Source organism: Equus caballus, chromosome 1 (genome assembly GCF_041296265.1).
Source record: "Equus caballus isolate H_3958 breed thoroughbred chromosome 1, TB-T2T, whole genome shotgun sequence".
In the NCBI taxonomy this organism is placed as follows: Eukaryota; Metazoa; Chordata; class Mammalia; order Perissodactyla; family Equidae; genus Equus; species Equus caballus.
This window is the reverse complement of record NC_091684.1, coordinates 185,317,092-185,339,687: the sequence shown is the minus strand read 5'-3', so window position 1 is coordinate 185,339,687 and position 22,596 is coordinate 185,317,092. Positions and strand designations below refer to the sequence as shown.

General features: G+C 34.6%; 1 protein-coding gene across 4 annotated transcripts in view; it reads left to right on the top strand.

Moving 5' to 3' along the window:
* The window catches only part of BAZ1A (bromodomain adjacent to zinc finger domain 1A), an 83,630-nt gene that overhangs the window by 43,435 nt on the left and 17,599 nt on the right, over positions 1 to 22,596 (top strand). For 3 of the 4 annotated variants that reach the window (XM_070242040.1, XM_023623916.2, XM_070242042.1), the window contains 12 exons: positions 1,148 to 1,235; positions 4,128 to 4,262; positions 5,065 to 5,164; positions 5,866 to 6,032; positions 7,955 to 8,050; positions 8,808 to 8,946; positions 10,225 to 10,371; positions 14,597 to 14,692; positions 14,815 to 15,039; positions 16,529 to 16,694; positions 16,963 to 17,076; positions 20,017 to 20,141. In XM_070242040.1, coding sequence (XP_070098141.1) covers positions 1,148 to 1,235; positions 4,128 to 4,262; positions 5,065 to 5,164; positions 5,866 to 6,032; positions 7,955 to 8,050; positions 8,808 to 8,946; positions 10,225 to 10,371; positions 14,597 to 14,692; positions 14,815 to 15,039; positions 16,529 to 16,694; positions 16,963 to 17,076; positions 20,017 to 20,141 — 1,598 coding nt within the window. The remainder of the gene's footprint in view (positions 1 to 1,147; positions 1,236 to 4,127; positions 4,263 to 5,064; positions 5,165 to 5,865; positions 6,033 to 7,954; positions 8,051 to 8,807; positions 8,947 to 10,224; positions 10,372 to 14,596; positions 14,693 to 14,814; positions 15,040 to 16,528; positions 16,695 to 16,962; positions 17,077 to 20,016; positions 20,142 to 22,596) is intronic. The other variant, XM_070242039.1, reaches the window with a different exon arrangement.

The following is a 22,596-nucleotide window of genomic DNA, read 5'->3' as shown; positions in this document are numbered from 1 at the left end:
GTTAACATCAAAAGATGGCACTATTCGTATAGTACAGAGTTGGCAATATTCCTATGGGGAAGACTTGATAGGATAGAGTAGTGCTGACAAGTAGAACTTTCTGTGATGACGCCAGTGTTATGTGTGTTGTCCTGCCACGTGTGGCCATTGGTCACTTGAAATGTGACTAGTAATAGTGAGGAACTGAACTTTTAATATTATTTATAAAAAAAAAAAACACGTGGCTGGTGGATGCCATGTAGAACAATACAGTTCTTGAGGACTAGTATATTTGTTCAGTAGTTAACAGATAATTACCTTCTCCTTGTCAGCTGTATGGTGCTGGGATACAGCAGGAAACCAGGATCCTTTGTCTCATATAGTTATTTCTATAGCCTAGGAAAAGAATATACATTTTTGGGAGGACTACTATTTAAAAACTATATTGTTTATTTACTCATAGAAGCTTTTAACTTGGGTTTTCTTGAAAGGAATATATCGAATTCAATTAAAAGATTTACTTCTTTCCAGAACTTATGCAGAAATACTTGTGTGCTGTTTATTGGTTTTGTTTTGTTTGTGGTGGTGTTTGTTGCTGTTGTGGTTGCTGTTTCTGAATTTGGGGGCAAGGGAGAATCAAAAATAGTATATTTTTAGAATCTTAATTCTAATTCTCTTTAATTTTAATCCATGAATTTGTTGACTGTCATAGGGAGTTTAAATACAAAATATTTTAGAATTTGATAAAACTCATGTTCAACTGTGTTTGCAATAGCCATTTGAATGTTGCTTTTACTTAGTGTTATATGATACCTGGTAGTTTAATTTTTTAAAGAATTTTAATGGAATACTTGTAGGAGTGATCATCTAACTTTATAAAACTTAGTTTACTCTCCATAGTATATTTTCCTTGATGTTTATTTGATTTCTAAGTGGTTTCTAAGCAACAAATGCATATACTATTTTTGTAATGGACTTTTAGATCCACTCAAGTAGATCTTATAACATTGTATGTAAATACTTCTATATAAAGTTTCTCGTAACTTCTACATGAATACTATTGGAAAATGAAATGTCCTTATTTTGGTTATGGGTTTCAGAAATTATGGAGTTCAAATTGCATTCTTTGATACTATTGCTTTCCTCTTTCTCCTTCTTTACTCTGTAGCCGGAGAAAGCACCTATTTTCTCGTGATAAACTAAAGCTTTTTCTGAAGCAACACTGTGAACCACAAGATGGAGTCATTAAAATTAAGGTAATCAGAACAGTGAAATTATTTGTTGGAAGGAGGGGAAAAAAAGACAGAAATGAGTAAGTGTTATAAAGTTGTAACATTGCAGAAATGTTATTTCACACTGGTTGAAAATAGCTCTCTTTTTATCTGGAGCCAGTTTTTAGTAATTTTCTTTACACTTATTGGATTAAATACTGTTTTTGCAATTGCTAGAATGGCTAGGTGGCTGAGGTACTACCACTTTTTTTTCCTTGTAAAAAAAAGTCAACCAGGACAGGGGAGAATAGAGGGAAAACTTGGGGGAAAAAAAAGTTATGGCGGTGGGACAACTATCATTTTCTAATAGTGTGGTTCTGGCTCAAAAATAGAGTCAAAGAACAATGCTAAAGCAGAACCTACTAGAGGGAACAATATGTACAATGAAAAGAACATCAGAGACCTATACTAAGCAGACAGATTATATTTTATTCATAACCATTAAGAGGGGAAAAATCAAGTTTAGAAACTTCTCCTTGTACACTAAGTAAAAAGTTAAATGGTAAAACTAAAGCTGATTTTTTAAAATGAGAAATATATAACTCACATTGGGAGAGAGAAACACTATCTAATTAAAAAAGCAATAGAATCAATGTTACCTCAATTAAAAAATTTTTTTTAAAAGGGAAAAAAGTAATAGAATGGGTTAGATGTATGCATGTGTCAAAAATCAGCTACTGTATGCTTAAGATTTGTGCATTTCATTATATGTAAATGTTACATCAAAAGAAAAGAAATGGGAAAAAAAAAAGAATATATGAATTTACTCTGTGTGAAAAGTAGCATTTCAAATCTATAGAGACCAAGATAGATCACTTGTATAACTATTTGGAAAAATAAATTCAGACCTAACAAAAAAAAAAGAAGGAAAGGAAATGAAACAAATCTTAATATTATGCATGCTGAAATACTTAGTAGGAGCAATAAAAGAGGATTAGCAAGGATGAGATTTGATTTGACAATATAAACTTATGTAACTTTAAAAATGTCATGAATAGATTTCAAGGGCAAGTGCTGGAGGAAAAATACTTTCAGTGAATGCTATGAGGAGCTCAAATCAATTGGAAAAACATAAGCACCCCAAGAAAAAAATAGACAAATACACATCATCAAAATTCACAGTGGATGAAATATAAAAACTTAAAATAATCTGAAGGAAATAATATTTTTTAACGTGAGCATATTTATGTATTTGTCTTGATAAGAAGAGAATGCTTAAATTATGCTCTGTAGCATTGAATATCAGGTAGCCACGTGAAATGATGCTTACAAAAAGTTAGATACTTGTAATAAGCAGCTAGAATAGTGCTGGCACTTGGTGGTCAGTCAGTGGATGTACGAATAGCTGTATATGTGTATTGTAAATAGCCACTAGGTCAATTCCCCTAATTTACAAAGATCTCTTACACATCGATGAACAAAAACAACCCAGGTTGGGAAAAATGGTGAAGGACATTAGCAGCTATTCACCATGCAAAATAAATAGTCAATGAACATGAAAAGAAGTTCAACTTTACTTAATAAATAAATGACAATTAAGGTGACAGTAAACATTTTTCTCTTAAGAGTATAACGAAAGATTATCAGTGGATGTTCTCGTGTACTTGCACACACATGTGCAAGTACATGCATGCACAAACGCACACACACATACACACACACCGAAAACAACAAGTTTGATACCCAGCGTGGTGAGTGTAAACTGTTGTTAGGAGTACTTAGAAGTACACAAAGATGTGGGTGGGTATTTATGTTTACTGTGTGTGTTGTGTGTGGATAAGGAACCTTGGCAATTAATGTATGAAAGCCTATTTTGACCTTTTTTGAGTATATATATTTAAGATGAAACCCCCCATGTGCTTTATAGTCACCTGTAAAGGACAATTCTTTATATTCAGGACTTATTTATATGGAACAGTAGATGACCATCTTAATGGAATTTACTTTAATGTAAAATCGTAATAGATTCTTGATGTGTTATGATGACCAGAACTGATTGAATTTTAGGTCTTAAAACCTATGTTCTATCAAAAATAAAAGTCTTATCCAGAAAATAGAATTCCCAGTAGGAATGTTCCTGTTTTGTTAATAATTTAAAATTTTGTATCATTATTTTCTTATACATTTCCTGAAAGATATTTCTGTAAAAGGCACATGTTTTCTTTGAGAGAAAGAATGATGATCTTGGCCATTAGACCAAAAATAATCTTCAGAATTGCTGATCAAGTATTAAAAGTCTAGAGTTGGACATGGATGAAAGGTGAACAAGTTCTGAATACGAAGTAGAAGGAGAGAAACTCTTTTGGATTTACCACTTCTGGTAAAAAGGAGATTGACTTCCCTGAACTTAAATTCAGAGGTGAAACTTCATAGGAATTTGTCAATATTTCTGCTTTTATCCAGACCAACTTTAACATTTGATACCTAAAGTATTTAAGTTTTCACCCCAAACTGGGGGGATAATCTAAATGTTCAGCAGTTAGGAAAAATGGTTAAGAAAAATTTATTGGGTTAATACAGTGGATTTTTAATGTTAAATATATGGATTATTTACATAGAAAAATTAGTCAAAAGCAAAGCAAACCAAAAAGATTAGTGTATAAAAGTAATTTTGAAGTAGTTTTAAAATTCAAGAAGCTGTTGAAGCATTCTTAAGTATTTTATGGTGAGATAATCCTTTGAATTGTTTTTCTTTCTGGTAAAGCTGATTAATTATATAGTTTTTAAAAGGATCAAGTAAACCAACTAAAATGTATATTACTACATAATAACACATGACATTTTAGTGTTTAACAGCAGTCACATGACATGCTAGAGTGTATCTATATATGGTTTACTAATGTGTTATTATTGTGCCCTGTGTCTTTTGTTGTGAAGGCATCATCTCTTTCAGCATATAAAATAGCAGAACAAGATTTTTCTTATTTCTTCCCTGATGATCCACCCACATTTATCTTCAGTCCTGCTAACAGAAGAAGAGGCAGACCTCCCAAACGAGTATCTGATAGTCAGGTAAGTAGAGGATATATAATACTACACTGTAGCTTTTAATAAAACTCTTTAAAATCAAGAGCAGTGTTTGGCTCCCCTTACCCCTCTAGCCTGTAGGAAGGAACACATTCCTTCACACACACACACACACACAATGTGTGTACTGTATGTTGATAACTGCTCGGCAGTGAGGCTTATCGAAGTTTGAAGTGAGAATGAGACATGACTCTCATGCCACAGGGATTTCACACCAAAGTGGAACAAGCATATAAGCAATTACTAAAATGTAAAGCAGGATGAAATAGAGGGACTAAATGATGGAATTGAAGTGTAAAGAGCATTTAAAAGATAAGAGGTAATAAGAATAGCACATTAGTTAAGCAGGTTAGAGACATTCTCACAGGAAATAAAATAAAAATAAACTTTTGACATTGTTTAACGTTGGCCACAAGAATGTTTCTGACATCTTTCTTTGCCCCTGTCATATTTGATATCTACACCACCTAGTTTGTAAGGTACCCTGGAAGATTTTTTGTGTTTCTGATGCATATTTTTAAGCCTCTCTTTATATATTACCAGTTGTTTTTCTTGAGAGGTTTTTGTAGTAATTTGTAGAATTAAATCATATTCTGTACGTTACATGCATAGAGTTAGTGAAAGTTCAGTTATGCTTTAGAATAAAACTTTATTTTAGTATAAAGAAAGTATAATTGATGAGGGCTGTTAAATTCTTTGGTTTTTATTCTTACTGTAAGAACAAGGCAGACCTTGTGTTGCATAAAGTCGTGGTTCTACAACTTGAGTTTCTTGGTTTGCTCTTTAGGAGGGCCGCGTTGCTCCTAAACAGACTATTGCAGGTTATAGGAACAAAGCTACTAAAGAAAGAGACAAACTTTTGAAACAAGAAGAAATGAAGTCACTGGGTGAGTCTTAACATTCTCTCCAAAAACCTTTGAGGTACAGGAAAGACTGTCTTTCTGTGCCCAGGTGCAGGATGTTTCTAAAATAGCATATTTTGGTTTATTTTTTTTTTGAGCATAAATAGTTTTTACCCTCAGGTATCTATTGATTTTTATGATAAATGAGACCTCTGTTCATCTCTTAAACAATACTTGAAGGTACAGCACATCCCCTGTTAAACTGACCATATGCTAGATTAAGTGCAAGTTGGAGTTTCTAGGGCTAACAAACTGTTTTGGGCCATTTTGTTTGATTCATGCAGCCTTATAAAACATTACTTCCCAAACTTGACTGTACATGTGAGTCACTTGAGAATGTTATTAAAATGAAGATTCTAAATTGGTAGGTCTGGTGGGAGAAGAGATTCAGCATTTCTAACAAGGTGATGCCTTGCTGCTGGTCAGAGGAGCACACCCAGAGCAGCAGAGCTTTGGGGCCAGGGGTGGGAGGGTGGGGGGGGCGGTGTCCCAGGGCAGCAGTAGTTCTTCAGCCTAACCAACTTGCTTTCCCATGTTAATCACCTGCTGGCTCCCTCCAGGAATTTACAACCCCTGAGAGTCTCTGCTGATCTCACTTTACCTTAAAGTATTTCAGGGATTCTTTTGATACATAAAAAATGTGTTGTGTTCTGTCTGTGTACAGTTCTAAATTTGATCCTCCACAGCTTTTGAAAAGGCTAAATTAAAAAGAGAAAAAGCAGATGCCCTGGAGGCAAAGAAAAAAGAAAAGGAAGATAAAGAGAAAAAGAAGGAAGAATTGAAGAAAATTGTTGAAGAAGAGAGACTGAAGAAGAAAGAAGAAAAAGAGAGGCTTAAAATAGAAAGAGAAAAGGTATTCATTTGGTGTATTAGCTCTGCTCTATACATATAGTAAACAGTGCTTTACATATTTAAATTCATAGTTAATTTTCAAACAGTTTTACCACTTCGATTCACATTTGTAGTTGTACATAGAGCGCTGATAAACAGTCTTGGTTTATCTCCCTTTTACTTTGGAAAATTTAATGAATAATTTAGGGTTCAGCATATACACATGCCTTTACACTGCAAAACCTCTTCTAAAGTGCAATTCTAAAGTTGATTTTCTGCGTTACTTATACATAATTTATGCATAATTTCAAAAGTAAAATATGTAGTTAGAAAGATACAGTAAAATCTATGACTGACAAGAATTATTACCGTGTTCTTATTCTCCTTGAAGAATAAGGTATCTGTGATAATAGGCTATTTCAGCAAATCTTGGGTTATAATCTTTAGTGGTAGATAATCCCTAGAGAATGCTGTAGCTGATTTCCTCCAAAGCCAATCTTTGTCATTGGATTTCTGGGATAGTCACAAGTAGCCTTAGGTGATCATGTTACACACTCTGCTTGTTTAAATTGCCCGTAGTTTCTTAAATTATTTCAAATAGGCCATTGTGATGGAGATGGAGATGTCTAGTATGTGTTCATTCCAGAAAATGTAGAGCACAAAAAAACACTGGTAATCTAAATGGTAACACCTAGAGCATTGTTAACACTTGGACTAATTTATTTCTAGTTTTTATTCTGGGCCTTAAAAAAAGAGAGCATTTATAATTTTGTATACTTTTTATTGTTTAACATTATTATAAACATTCCTTCATGTTATTAAATTAACTAAGGTGGAATTTTTAGTGACTGCATACTCGTTAATAAAATAGATATGAGTAAGTGCTTTACAATTTTTTGCTCATCAACAATGATACTCTGTTCAGATTTATGAATAAAAATCTTTCCCTTTTTTGGATTATGTCTCTGGATAAATGGGTAGAAGTAGAATAATAGGTCGAAGGGTAAGAACATTTAAAAAACTTTCTATACACATATGTAGGTACCTATTTGCCAAACATGTTGTGCTTATTTACACTCTTAGCAACAATGAGTGAGAATACCCGTTTTATTACATCCTGCAAGAATTTTTGGGGTGTAGGTATTTCATCAGACTACTCAAAGCATAGTTAATAAGTTCTGTAACTATCTGGTTGTATGTTGAAAATTTGATAAGTGCATATCTGTATCTTCGGTCTTCCTGAATTTCAAAGGAAGAGAAGAATATTAACGTATTAAACATAGCCTATTGAGAAATAATTATAATAAAATTATATTTACACTCTACTTTATTAGAGACTTTTTAGGATCAATAGTTATCTTGTGTTTTTATATACCAGACCCAAGAAGTAGGAGTTTCAAAAGACCAAGTATGCAAGAGAAATGGCCTGGATTAAAAGAAAGAGAAATCCACCAACTAACTATTCTAATACTGCTTTTACTTACTGCTCCCTCTGTGTGTCCCTAGGCTGTTAGTCAGATTTAAGAGAATCTTGAAAACAACAAATGTATTAGTGATATAAGGGGAGGTATTATTTAGGTACTCTAAGAATTTGTTACCTACTTTGTCAGGATCTAATTTATTGAAGTAGGGGGAGAGCTACCATAGGTAGGGTCAGATTGAACTAATATTTATCCAGGAGTTACACTGTGTTGGACATTGTCCGTCTTTATAGCTGTTCTGTGAGGTAGGCATTGTTTTGATCAGTGTTCTAACACTTCACTGTGCATCAAAATCACCAAAAGGGCTTATTAAAACATCAGTTGCTGGATCCCAACCCCAGAGTTCCTGATTCAGTTTGTCTAGGGTAGGGCCCAAGTATGTGTATTTCTCACAAGTTCCCAAGGGATGCTAATGGTGCCTTATACATTTCTTATAAGAATTTTTATTAACATTTTGTTTTAGGAAAGAGAGAAATTACGTGAAGAAAAGCGAAAATATATGGAATACTTAAAACAGTGGAGTAAACCTAGGGAAGATATGGAATGTGATGATCTTAAGGTATAAGTATGATATGTGATGGTTCACACACCCATGTTCTTCCATGTGCCCTCTGTGGCTTTGCAGATGAAATCTGTTTTTCTTTTTAATAGTGGCCTCTTCATATTTAACTAGGAGGAAATAGCCAATTAAACAAATGGTATATTAGAATTCTGAGGTAGTACTGTTAGTATTTTATAACAAGCCCTGATAATGACTCTTATTCTGCGGAAATAATTGGTCATTTGTGTGATCCTTGATAATCCAATAACTCTGGAGCCAGGCATGCATTTAGCTTGATTGCTAGGTAAAGACTCTGCCCACATCCAGAAATGACCAAAGTATCCAAACCAAACTCATTGATTTCAGGTTATAAGGAACCATTTCTAAATCAGCAGATGGGGAGTAAAGTTTGTTCCATACCCTAAGAAGGTCTGGCATTGAAGATAATATTGGCAGGGCTAATGCCTTGATCTTAGAATCTAGGTTAAAAGTCCCTCTTAACTAGAAAATGCAGCCAGAAATACACTTCAGCCTAAAGTTATGTTCTTAGTTTGATGAGGAAAAAGTCCCTAGAGACTGTGTTTTAGTAGAGTTGGAATAAGGCCAGGACATCTATAATTTTAAAATTCCAAAGGTGGTTGTGATAAACATCCAGGATTGGGAACCACTAGTCTACATGAAATAATTCCTAATAGGTGAAGAGTATATCATATCTACCTCTTATAATTTCCTATGCTTGGCTCAAATAGTTTAAATAAATTGTTTAATCTTGCAGGAACTTCCAGAACCGACTCCAGTGAAAACTAGACTACCTCCTGAAATCTTTGGTGATGCTCTGATGGTTTTGGAGTTCCTTAATGCATTTGGGGAACTTTTTGATCTTCAAGATGAGTTTCCTGAGGGAGTAACCCTAGGCAAGTGCTACTGCTGTGTTACAGTTCACCCTAACATTAGTGGCGTAAAAGAACAAATTCTCTCTGAAAGTTCTGTGGAGTCACTGGACTTACCTGTCCACTCCTCCCTTGGGTCTCTCATGGGGTTACAGTCAGACAGCGGCTGGAACTGGAGTCATCTGAATGCTTCCTTGGCTCGATGTTCAAGGTGGCTACTTCACACACATGCCTAGTGCCTCAGTGCTCCTCCACATGGCATCCCACTCCATCACAGTAGCCTGTGCTTCCCATGTGGCTGCTGAGGGCTTTAAAAGGCAGGAACCAGAGACTGCTAGCCTTCTTAATGGCTGCCATATTCCAGTGGTCAGGCCTGCTGGTATTCAAGGGAGTGAAGGAATAGACTCCACTTCTTGAGGGTGGCATGGAATATAAGTGCAGGGAGGGGAAGGAATTGTCAGCCATATTTGGAGACAAGTCATCTCCTACCTTGAATTTGTGATTCTGTGTTGCCTCTGTACTTAGATACTTTTACTCTGTATAAACATCATTTATAAGAGCTAAATTAGTAGAAGAGGGCTTTGGATCCCATTTTGGATTTTTAGCTGTCAAGTAGCAAAATAATTATAAGATCCAAGTAAAGACTCTCAAAGACAGAATTATAATGCCACTCTTATTTTAATAAGAGTGTATTCTTCAGGAGGGCTTTCACATTCCCTCAATTTCTCTTTATGAGCTAGGTGAGGCATGAATCATTGTGCCTTACAGATCAAGAAGGTCTAAACAATGCTGGTTTAGGTAAGAAGTTTAGGTAAGATGAATTAGATAAGAAACATTCATGACTTGGACCCAATATTAGGATTACACCTAATGCTAATAATTACCCCTCTGCACTATTTAGTCAACAGTAATGTCCCACGTAGCTCTTAAGAACAGTGGGACAACAATAACAAATCTTTGCATTGTTATTCAAATTAGAATGAAATTGTAATTTTAATATGTGCCTTAATTTGCACCTCAAATTTAAACTTAGATGAAATATTATATTGATCTACTGAAGCTAATTTGGCTTTCTTGAATGTGGTGATTTTGGCTTCTGATTTTATTGTGTTTTAATATTGTAATCATTTTAATTGTTTTCTGATTTTGCCTTGGGTAATACTTGGATCTTCTTTGATAAATGGTCACTTAAGAAAATAGTTACACAGGCTGTTGTTGATTAAAATGTTTATTGTTCCAATGGAGTTGTTTTTTCAGTACGTGAACAGAACTTTAAATTTATTTTAAACATTTTATTCACAGAAGTGTTAGAGGAAGCTCTTGTAGGAAATGACAGTGAAGGCCCACTATGTGAATTGCTTTTTTTCTTCCTGACTGCCATCTTCCAGGCGATAGCTGAAGAAGAAGAGGAAGTAGCCAAAGAGCAAATCACTGACGCCGACACCAAAGGTCAGAATTCAGTATTATTGCTGATTGATAGGAGCTTTGTAGGGAAACTCATTTTTGAAGGTTATTTTAAAATTAACTTGGCTTTTACAGTTATGAAATATAGTTGTTCAGTTTCCCCAATTCTTGAGCCATATACTGACAACATGTTATCAGTTGTTTTATAAAGACTTTGTTTTAATGTATCCTGTTTCTGATGACCTTAAAAATATTTTTTCCTCAATCTGTTGTGCTTTTTGTCCCTTTAGATTTCTCCTATGATTTAGGAGCATTACAGAGTTCATTGACCAGTATCTGTAATTCCAAGAGATTCTGCTAACAGCACTGATTTTTTGTCTCCACCTAAGGAAATACTTTAATTGTTGTGTTAATAATTTCAATTGAAAATACTACTGCTGATTTCATTTCAGATCTGACAGTTTTTAGATCAGAGTTAAGTAACATGTGATTTTTTAATTTCATTAATTAGTTTGAACTAGGAATTGTATCATTTAAATTCTGTGCACTTAAATATCTAGAGTCAGTGTGTGGTACATATTAACGTGGAAATAATTCTTGGGGAAACCCTTTTTTATTTTTAAAACATTATATTTACTATCTCGTTTAGGATTTACCTCAATTAGAAGAACTTTTAAGCATTTATATTAAGAGATTCATTTGGCTTCCTGAATAATACTCTCTGTGAGCTTTGCCACATATGAGATTTAGGATCAGAAGCTTCATTAAACAATACTTTAGTGTATTGCATAAAAATTCACAATAAGAATTATCTATTGAGAGACATCTTGATAGCAGAATCTTGGTACAAAAAAGTGAGACATTCCTCCATTCAGATAGTATTGTTGACCTTAGATAATTTGAGCTCATTTTTCTTTGTTCCTGAAGCAGCAGGACAATGATGAGTATCCATCCGATGTCAGTTGCCTCTTGATTTTACAGCCTGGGTTCAAGCAAAAAATAGATTCTTTAGCTTGAGTGCTAACATCATAGGTCCCTTATCAAGGCCATTTTACAATGTGGTCCCCATTGTCATCTCAGATGACTTAGGTAAATGAGACTCTACTAAAGGGAAGACAGAAGGGTAAATCCATTTATAAAACATATGAAGATTTTCTGAGATGACAAGTACCAGCACTAAAGATGGATTATCTAAGACAGTGTAGCAAATATTCATTCTTTTAGCCATGAGGTTGTCTTGATAACCAGTAACATCACAGGGTTATAGATCAAGTTCTGACCTTAATGCCGGACATAAAGCTGTATTTAATTCAGGATTTGAAGCAGAAGAATTTTGTAGTTTTGCAAGTCCTGATGACAAAAAGTGGGGTGATAAGGAAATTGTGTTGGAAAATCAGCTAGTGTAAAGGAAAAATATCTGTGACTGTTGGTTTTTGTATTGTCATTATATTGTCTATTCATGATTTGTTTGAACTGTAATTTTTATAGCTCTGCTTGTGTATAGGACTGTCTGTATGCATAAATATAAGGTTTACCTCTGAATAAGTACTGACCATTAAAGAAAGGTTTCAGTGCCCCTTTTGAAAATATTTATTTAAATGTTGGGGGGGGGAACCATACTTTGGAGTATTTCACCCTTCTCTCACTTCCCTGTTATTGGCCACATTTTACCTGGATGTTTCAGTTTCAGTAAGGGTCCTAGACTGTTCCACCAGATATTTTTCACGTGTTCTCCCATCTCAGTAACCAAAAAGCTTTTCCACAGTCTTCCTGGAAGCAATTGAATAGTCAGATCAGATTGAATATTTTTTTACTTCCTCTTTAGCTGGTCTTATTAGTAAGATATTGCCTGCTATTTCTAGAAAGGGGCAAATTAGGCAGAAGAGAAAAGCATGAATTTATCTTGGTGATGAGAAAATCGAGGTTCAGTGAGGTTATTTGCTGAAGATCACATAGCTAATAAGTGATGTAAGATACTATATATGCATTGTTTCATTTAATTATCATACCACCCTTATGAGGTAGGTAAAATTGTTTTCTACCTTTTACATATAAAGAAGCTTAGACTTAAGGAGTTTAATTAACTTGCCCAAAGACGCATGCCTAATAAGAAAGTGATGGGATACAAACTCAGGCAGTCTGGTCTAGAGCCTCATAGTGACTGTGCTGTATTCCCTCATAATATGGCAAAGACGTTGAAAATTTGAATATTTGTTTCCCCAACATTGCCTGTAAAATTGCCTGTCTTCAAGAGATCTTATTTCTTTGGTCTTTGGTCTCCCTGCTTTTATATCAAATCTTGGAAATTTTGACCAGCAATTTTTTTAAATCTTATATTAAAAATATCATTTCTTCTCTTTAGTCTTACATCATGAACTTAAAAGCCATTCAAGTACGGCAACAAGACCATCCTTCTTAATATAGAAGAGTTTTGTGTATTTGCTGAGATATCATTGTTTAGTATTAGAATTGCATGTACCTAATTCTAGATTACTATGATAGTAAACGTCCTATTGCACAAAGTCGTAACATACACAATTCAGGTATATTCTCTTGCTATGATATCCACAAGTGACTGTCTCTACGAAAATTCGACAGTGATATTTACATTTTCTTGAGCGTGCCATTTGGTAGATAATTGAGTTAAAGAATATACGTTTTAACATCTTAGTTTAACACAATTAAAAGCAAACTGTCATTTTGTTGGTTGTCCATTTCCTAAGCCTTTGTCCTAGAAAATTATAACTTACTATAGATAAAGTAGGTTGTACGTGGTGATTGCTGAAAAGGAAGAGAGCCAGTGTGCTTTTACAGCTCTCTAACTAGGACTGTTACTAATTTGAAGTTTGTTTGGCTTTATATATAAAATGAAAATTGAGAAAGTTTTAGGTGTAGTATTTCCCTGGTGAGGAAGAATATAATGTCTGCCATTTGGACTAGACTTACGGCCTAGCAGGAATAATTTTTGCGTATATGCAGAGGTTTAGTCAGATAGCTTCTGTGTGGTATTGTTTATACTTTAAATGCCATGAAATTGTCAGTGATTGTAATCAGACAATGACCTCAAAGCTGCCTTTTTCCTTTGGTAAAGGACAGCAGTTCTGTTCTCTAAGGTCCATTTAGTCAGCTTGTGAATTTTGGCAAGGGAATCCTAGTGAAGGTTAAGGAACCACAGACCCAGTTGAGCCCAGTGGTTTTCCACCTCTAATCCATGCAGTCCTGCAAGTTGTATGGGGATTCTCTGTGCCACTGCAGGACACTTGGAAAGATAAAGGGGCAGAATTGTCATTCCCCTATCCCACTTTAACAACGGCATCTTTTCTTTCTTTTGTATTGGGCTTCCAAGAAATATTTGAAGAATTTGAAAACTGCTGATCTAGGCTCACCCCTTTAAGAAAAATGAAGCTGATTAAGTGATTTGTCTAAAGGCTACATAACTAGGAACTAGGAACTGGAGGAGCTAAGACTGGAATGTATGTTATCTGACTCTTAGACTGAAGCTGTGTCCACTGTACTATGATATCACAGAAGGGATTTTGTAAGCTTAAGTTTTTTCATAGTTGACATTTTAATTCTTTTATCATCTGTGTGTTATAGTTAGGAATAATTGTATACTAATGCTTTAAATACATTTGTGCCAGTAGATTTGCTTTTTAGTCCTATTTGTTTTCAAAACTAAAGTAATTTATTTAGAAAGTACAGGAAAATCTTTCTGTTGTTTCTTGGATCAAAGAGTTTTCAAAATAAAAACAGGAAATTTAAATGAAGAGGAGAAATCAATGGTGAAGTGACAGCAGTGCCATCTTTAAGTTCTTTTAGCTCTTTCTCTGTGCTGCTTCTGTGATGGTTACAACCTATGCTTTGTTATGATTCAATCTTAAAATGTTAATAAAAGACTGGGTTTCTTCAAATAGATTCTGATTTTCAAAGATTTTTCTGAAGTTATATTGAGCAAGGAGATTTGTTTTTAATTCTAACTTGCATTTTACCATTTTTTTGGAATGCATACATGCATCTTGTTGGTAACCTGGAAATTATCTTCTCTTTGTTAAGTAAGGAAAATATAGTGTATAGTGCATGTCTTAGGATTTATAGTTTTAGGTGGAGACTAGGCAGAATGTGAATGATGTTTGTTGTACCTAGTGTTTGGTTCTTTTGAGGTTCCTGAATGTTAAGCTGTTTGCTGTTTCTTTCATCATTTTAAAAGGGCATTAATCCCAAATATTCAAGCTTTGATTTGCACTAGAATAAAGTATTTATTTCCTTAAAGATTTAACAGAGGCTTTGGATGAAGATGCAGACCCCACAAAATCTGCACTGTCTGCAGTTGCATCTTTGGCAGCTGCATGGCCGCAGTTGCACCAGGGTATGTGTGGGTTTTATTTTTTTGATTGGCTTTTTATTTTTAATTCTATAAAGGTACATTTTACATTGCTGAGGATTTATTCTTTAAATTCTAAATGACTATTTCATTTTTAACAACTATAGGCTGCAGTTTGAAAAGCTTGGATCTTGATAGCTGCACTCTTTCTGAAATCCTCAGACTGCACATCTTAGCTTCAGGTGCTGACGTAACATCAGCAAATGCAAAGTACAGATATCAAAAACGAGGAGGATTTGATGCTACAGATGATGCCTGTATGGAGCTGCGTTTGAGCAATCCCAGTCTAGTGAAGAAACTGTCAAGCACTTCAGTGTATGATTTGACACCAGGTAAACTTGGCAAGTTGAAATTTGTATAACCTGCCTACTTCCTACTCTCTTATACCTCTTACATGCCCAGAAAACTAGGTAGCTGATGAGAAGTTTTAGATGATAATCAGTTTTGTTTGGGGTTTTTTTTTTTTAAAGATTTTTTTATTTTTCCTTTTTCTCCCAAAGCCCCCCAGTACATAGTTGTTTATTTTAGTTGTGGGTCCTTCTAGTTGTGGCATGTGGGACGCCGCCGCCTCAGCGTGGCCTGATGAGCAGTGCCATGTCCTCGCCCAGGATTCAAACTGGTGAAACCCTGGGACGCCAAAGCAGAGCACGTGAACTTAACCACTCGGCCACGGGGCTGGCCCCTAGGTGATAATCAGTTTTAAGAGAGAAAGAAAGAAAGAAAGCAATCTTTAAAAAAAAATTTGTTGAGGGGTCTGCTTGGTGTCACAGCGGTTAAGTTTGCACGTTCCACTCTGGCAGCCCAGGGTTCACCAGTTCGGATCCCGGGTGTGGACCTACGCACCTCTTATCAAGCCATGCTGTGGCAGGCGTCCCACATAATAAAGTAGAGGACGATGGGCACAGATGTTAGCTCAGGGCCAGTCTTCCTCAGCAAAAAGAGGAGGATTGGTGGCAGATGTTAGCTCAGGGCTAATCTTCCTAAAAATAAATAAATAAAAATTTGTTGGAATACAATCGTGACCTGAATTGAAACTACTCTTGATATCCACATTAACTTTAATTATTTATGGTTTTCATTTCTTTTTCATTTGGATTTTCTATTATTTTAAAAATTTGTGGTTGGTTAGTCTACTGTATCTACTGAGTTTAGGAGGATAAGTGAGAATTAGCTAGCTTTCACTTTTATTCATTAGCATATCGGAGGTTTAAGCTGTAGCTGCTAAATTCTGACATTCACTTGAGTTTTTGAGGTATGAGAAACAGCATATAAAATTAAGATGAAGTTATTTTTCACTTCCTTTTTTAAATAAAAATTTATAATATACAAATACATAGAGTTTAATTTAATATGCTTAAGAGAACATATAATAAAAAGTAGGTACCTTAATTCCTAACATTCATGTAGTTTTTATAGTTTATGGTAGTGTTTTTGTGCAGTCTTTTCAGAGTAACAGTTTGCCTATTGCCATTTTTTAAAAAATTCGTGTGGTTATAATTTAGTTTTGATTTGAACTTTTGTACGTAAGCCTGAAATTAAAACTTGAAAAATAATTATTTGTAACTAGAAAATTTTTCATGTCCAACATGTCATGTATACAAGGTAGTCATTAGTATTTGAAATGCCTTGTATATCACATAACTGTTAAATTGGAGTCAAGGTTGCTTTCTTCTGAAGACATGCCATTGACATGTTTGATCTTGAGAGACTTTTCCCTATTCTTCATTAAGCATTTTCACATTGAGCCACAAATTAAAAATTTTTCAACACAATTTCTTTTTGTCATTGATAATACAAAAGTTATTTACCAATTTTTGACAGGAGAGAAAATGAAGATACTTCATGCTCTCTGTGGGAAACTACTGACCCTAGTTTCTACTAGGGATTTCATCGAAGATTATGTTGATATATTACGACAGGCAAAGCAGGAGTTCCGAGAGTTAAAAGCAGAACAACATCGAAAAGAGAGAGAAGAAGCAGCTGCTAGGTAAGAGAATTTCAGTCAGTTGTGCTAGTGAAAGCTGTTTATTTCTTTGTATCTAAAACCATATTTCACATTGGGCTATAATGTGACATTGGTTCACACTGATGTTTGCTGGCTTTACTAAGAGGCTATGAATGGATTACTACATTATGGTTTGGTTTTGTGATAACATTGGGAGTACTTTCCAGAATTTGATGATTAAAGGCAAGATGCTAAAAGTTAAAAGTATTTTCGCATCAGACAGACTATAATATTTTATTTTAACTTTCAGAATTCGTAAAAGGAAGGAAGAAAAACTTAAGGAGCAAGAACAAAAAATGAAAGAGAAACAAGAAAAACTGAAGGAAGATGAGCAAAGAAATTCAGCTGCAGATATGTCTGTTGGGTATGGTTCGATTACACTGCTCATCTGGCTTTTATGTAAAGAATAAAAATTAGCACCTTAAACTCAAATGCTTTCAGAACTTTTAGAAAACTAATTTTCTATAGGTACTTCATAATTCTGTTAGTGAGCATATGAAATTTACATATAGATAGTCCTCAAGTATATAGGTGTTATGTTAAAAAAGTACTTCCAGGGAATCTAGAACTCATTTTCTAATAGAATTAATTTTATAAAAGTTAATTTCCCATAAAACTTTCAGTAGGCTATTTTTAACCAGTAATATATTTCTAGCATTAATAGGAATATCTCCCACCTCTACCAGCATCATCATCACAGGTGTACACTGTGTTTCAAGGAGCTCCTCTGAGCCTGTCAAGGAATAAGGATGAGATTGGAGGTCTTGGTAGAAAGTACAGGGAGAGGATGGCAGCACTTTAAGTAATTTAGTGACTGCCTAAGTATGTCATTGCGTTTCAGAATATTTGGGATGAAGATTGGCTATGAAGACAAATGGGAATTTTTCCATATTGTAGATGGCAAACCATATTCAAATTTAGCAGAAATAGTCTTTTTTTCACACAGTCTGCAAAGGAAGTTTCTAAAAATCTCAGTATTCCAAATTAGTGTATTGGCTTTTGATTATACTTGCGTGTAAAAATACCTATTAAGCCTTAAGATCCTATGTCACAAGCTTGCTACAGCTGTATTTTATATGGCCATGAACAATACTTTAATAAATTGAATTTGGATACCTTAAGAAACCTAAGTGACACCTAAAGCACAAGCTACCAAAGGGAAAACAGATAATTGGACTTGATCAAAATGAAAAACTTTTGTGCTTCAAAGAACAGTGTCAAGAAAGTAAAAAGACAACCCAGTGAATGGGAAAGAGTATTTGCAAATCGTATATCTGGTAATGGTCTAATATCCAGGATATATAAAGAACACATACGACTCAACAATAAAAGACAACTCAGTTAAAAAATGGGCAAAGGCATTTTTCCAAAGAAGATATACAAGAAATGCATGAAATGATGCCCAACATCAGTTGTCATTAGGGAAATTCATATCAAAACCACAATGAATTACTACCTGATACTCACTAGAATAGCTGTAATCCAATTAAGGGACAATAACAAGTACTGTTGAGAATATGGAGAAATTGGAACTCTCATACATTGCTGATAGAGATGTAAAATAGTACAACTGCTTTGGATAAGTTTGGCAGCTCCTCATATGGAAGTTACCATGTGAGCCAGCGATTCCGCTCCTAGGTATATGCCCAAGAGAATTAAGAACATACATACACCCAAAAATGTATACACAGAAGTTCACATCAGCGTATTCTTAATAGCCAAAAAATGGTAACAATACACATGTCTATAGATTGCTGAATGGATAAACAAAATTATTTATCCCTTCTGTGGTATATCCATACAGGAGAGTGTTAATCAGCAATAAAAAGGAATGGAATTCTGATAACATGCTAGAATGTGGATGAACTTTGAAAACATTATGCTAAGTGGAAGAAGCTAGTCACAAAAGTCCACAATAGGCAAATCCATAACAGAAAGTAGATGAATGTTACCAGAGTCAGTGGAAAAAAGGAAATGAAAAGGGACTACTGATGGCAATGAGGTTTTTCTTTTAGGATGATGAAAATGTTCTGGAATTAGATAAGGGTAATGATTGTATAACCGTGAATATACTAAAACCCACTAAATTGTGCACTTTAAAGTGGTGATTTTTATGATATGTGAATTATATATCTCAGTTTTTTTTTAGATTTTATAAACTTTTTCCGGTTATATGGAAATATAATTGACATATAACATTGTATTGGTTTAAGGTGTACAACATAATGATTCGATATATGCATATATTGGGAAATGATTAACTAGTAGTTAATAGCCATCACCTCACATAGTTAACAGATTTTTTTTCCTTGTGATATCTCAATTAAAAAAAATAATAATAAGCATGTTATAGATCCCACCACTTCATATTTTTTATACTTATCTAGCCTCACTCATTTACATTATCTCTCTGGCTCCTGAATATACTTTAATTTGCAAACCTCGTTTTGGATGTAGAACATAAATAGTGAAATTTATTTCATGGTTCATACAATTTTAATTTGGACAATATAATGGATTGGATAAAACATCTATATTGTGTTCATTCTACCTACTTCCTATATCTGAAATTTGTCTGCTTCTGTCCTCCACTATTTGTCTACTTACCTTCTTTCTGCTCTGAGCCTCCATCATCTCCCTGCCAGCGTCCTGGACTAGTACAATGTCCTCTTTACTGTTCTCCCTTCATCTGCTTTTTCCCTCAGATCATTTTCCAGATAGCAGCCAAAGTGCTTTCTAATCGTATCATTTCCCTTTTCTAAAAACTCTTCTACTTTCTTCCCACTGCTTTTTGAGTAATGCCCTACAAGGCCCAGTATGATCTAACCCTGGCTTTTTCTCATCCATATCTTGTATTACTTCTTTTTCCTTTACGTTCTTCTCAAAATTATAAGCTCCTTCCTTTTCCTTTCAGTTTAGTGCCTTTGCACATGTTAACCCCTCTGCAAGAAATGGAGGTTTCTTCTTCCCTGCCTCCTCACCCTTCCCTGGTCTCCCTAGACTTGCAGTTTGAATCTCACTTCTTCAGACAAGCCTTTCTTGATCCCTGAGACTAGATTTGCTTCTCCTTGAAATGCTTATAGAAGCTTGCATGTCTCCTTTTTTAGTACTTAATACATGTTTTAATTTTATAATAGTTTATGAAATTATTTATCTATTTCCTCTGCAAGAGTCTAAACTCTGTGTCAGTCTTGTCCACTGCTTCCTAAGTATAATGCCTGGCACTTGGCAGGTAGGCAATAAATATTCCACAAATGGAATTGTATATTCATTAATGAATATAATTTTTGTTTTTATCTTTAAGGGAGGAAGAAAGGGAGGATTTTGATACTAGCACTGAGAGCAAAGAAATAGAGCAAAAGGAACTAGATCAAGATACGGTTACTGAAGATGAAGATGACCCAGGATCACATAAAAGACGCAGAAGGGGTAATACAGAAATTTCTTAAGGATGTGCTTGTTTGTTTTAATTGATAAGGCACTTTATTAATTCAGCTGTTCTGAAATATAATTAATATAACTTCCATTTGTGATTCCAAGGTGTATTTGTTTTTTAAATACCCAATTCATTGCTGTGAAAAGTTTTTTAAGTGGTGACCATTCTGTTATAAAATGGTGTTATAAAGTTACTTTAGTATATGAGGTCTTTAGTTACATGTTGTTTATACTTTAGGGGAGAGAGACAGTATTCATATCACTTAATAGGTCAGTTTCTCATAACTTCACCTTTTGGTCAGTCAGCAAGTTTTGTTGAGTATTTGTATTTACTGCTTTATATTAGGCCAAATAGAAGTTTTTGTTCTGTAACGTACTCATTCAGCATACATTGAATGCCTCTTCAATGTTAGTGATAGAAAGATCAGTAATGCTTGTAATTTGTGTCATATTGCTGAGAATGGGAATCTCTACCACCTTAAAATAATTCCATAAATTGCTGGATCAAAGAGAATATATTTTTTGATACAAATTACTTCTGAAGAACTTTAACCGTCTTCATTTGATAACTGTTGAAGGAAATCCTTACATTTATTGTGTGCCTGTAATTTGAATGGTATCTTTTTTCTACATTCTTCTTCTTCTTCTTTTTTTTTTGCTGGGGAAGATTAGCCCTGAGCTAACATCTCTTGCCAATCATCCTCATTTTTTTCTTGAGGAAGATTACTCCTGAGCTAACATCTATGCCAGTCTTTCTCTACTTTATATGTGGGTCACCACCACAACGTGGCTGCTGAGTGGTGTAGGTCTGCGCACCGGATCCAAGCCTGCCAACCCAGGCCACCAAAGTGGAACACACCAAACTTAACCACTACGCCATGGGGCTGGCCCCATACATTGTTTTCTAAATGGTTATTATAAGTAAACAGAAAGTCTCCCATATCATGGAGGCTATATTCTCTGATTACAATGCAATTGATTTAGAAATCCAAAACAAATAAACCTCATATGATTAGAGTTTTAAAACATACCTCTAAGTAATGGATCAAAGGAGAAACCAAAATGGAAACTAGAAAATATTTTAAACTAATCAATACTGCATATTAACACTTGTCAGAAACAGTCCCTCTATTTAGAGGAAAATTTATAGCTTTGATACATATTATAAAAAAGGGTACAGTGAGGTAGGCATTCTTTTAAGAAGTTAGAGGTAGAAAGTAGAATAATCCCCCAAATATAAGGAAATAAGGAAACAATAGAGACAAGTAGAAATTAAGAGAAAATAAAACTACAGTAGAGAAGAAGAACAAAGCCAAAAGTTTGTTCTTTCAAAAAGACAGATTAGACAAATCTTTGTTGAAATTGATTTTGGGAGGTGGAGTCACAATAAACAAAATTAAGACTGAAAAGGAAAGCAACATAATTACAGAGTAGAAATTTAAAAATAAGGGGACAATATATGCAAATTTTATGGGAATAAATTTGAAAATGGAGGCAAAAATGACAAAATCTTAGAAAAATATAAATTATAAAAATGGATTCATGAAAAAATTAAAAATGTGAGTGGTCTTAAACCATTAAGGATCTTGAATCAGTATTAAAAATTTTCCTACAAGGAAACATCAGTCCTGGACAACTTATAGATGAATTCTGCCAAATTTTAAAGAAGCAGATAATTTCAATCTTATACAGACTCTTTCAAGCAAAAGAAATGGGAGAAACACTCCCCAACCATTTCAGCAATATGACAGTGACTGAAACAAGAGAGTTTAATTCTTCAGCACATCATAAAAGGCCAGGCAGGTCACCAGGAATATAGGCTCTTTCTGTCTTGTTGGTGCTGACATCCTTAGGGTTTTGCTCCCATCCTCATGTCCAAAAATGATTTATCACCATGTCTCCATTCTAGCTAGTTGGAAGAGGGAAAGAAGAAAGAGGCACAACCCAGAGGTTACATATAATGCTTCTGCTCCCATCTCTTTCACCAGAAGTTTCTCGTGCAGCCATGCCTACTGGGGAAAGAGGGTCTGGGAAATGTCGTTCTTTAGGATTGCAGGGTGCCCAGCTAAAACTTAGGGATTCTGTAACCTTAAAGCAGTGGTTAGTAAACTACAGCCCACTGGCCAAATCTGCAATGCCGCCTGTTTTTTATATAACCCATGAGCCAAAATTGGTTTTTACTTTTTTAAATAGTTGAAAAAAATTTTAAAAAGTGATAATTTATGGCATGTAAAAATTATATGAAATTCAGATTTCGGTGACCATAAATAAAGTTTTATTGAACACAGCCATGCTCATTCATTTATGTATTGTCTGTGGCTGCCTTCATGCTACAATGTCAGAGTTGAATAGCTGCGACAGAAACCATATGACCCACAAAGCCTAAAATATTTAGTATCTAGCCCTTTACAGAAGTAGTTTACTGACTCCTGCCTTAGAGGAAGGACTG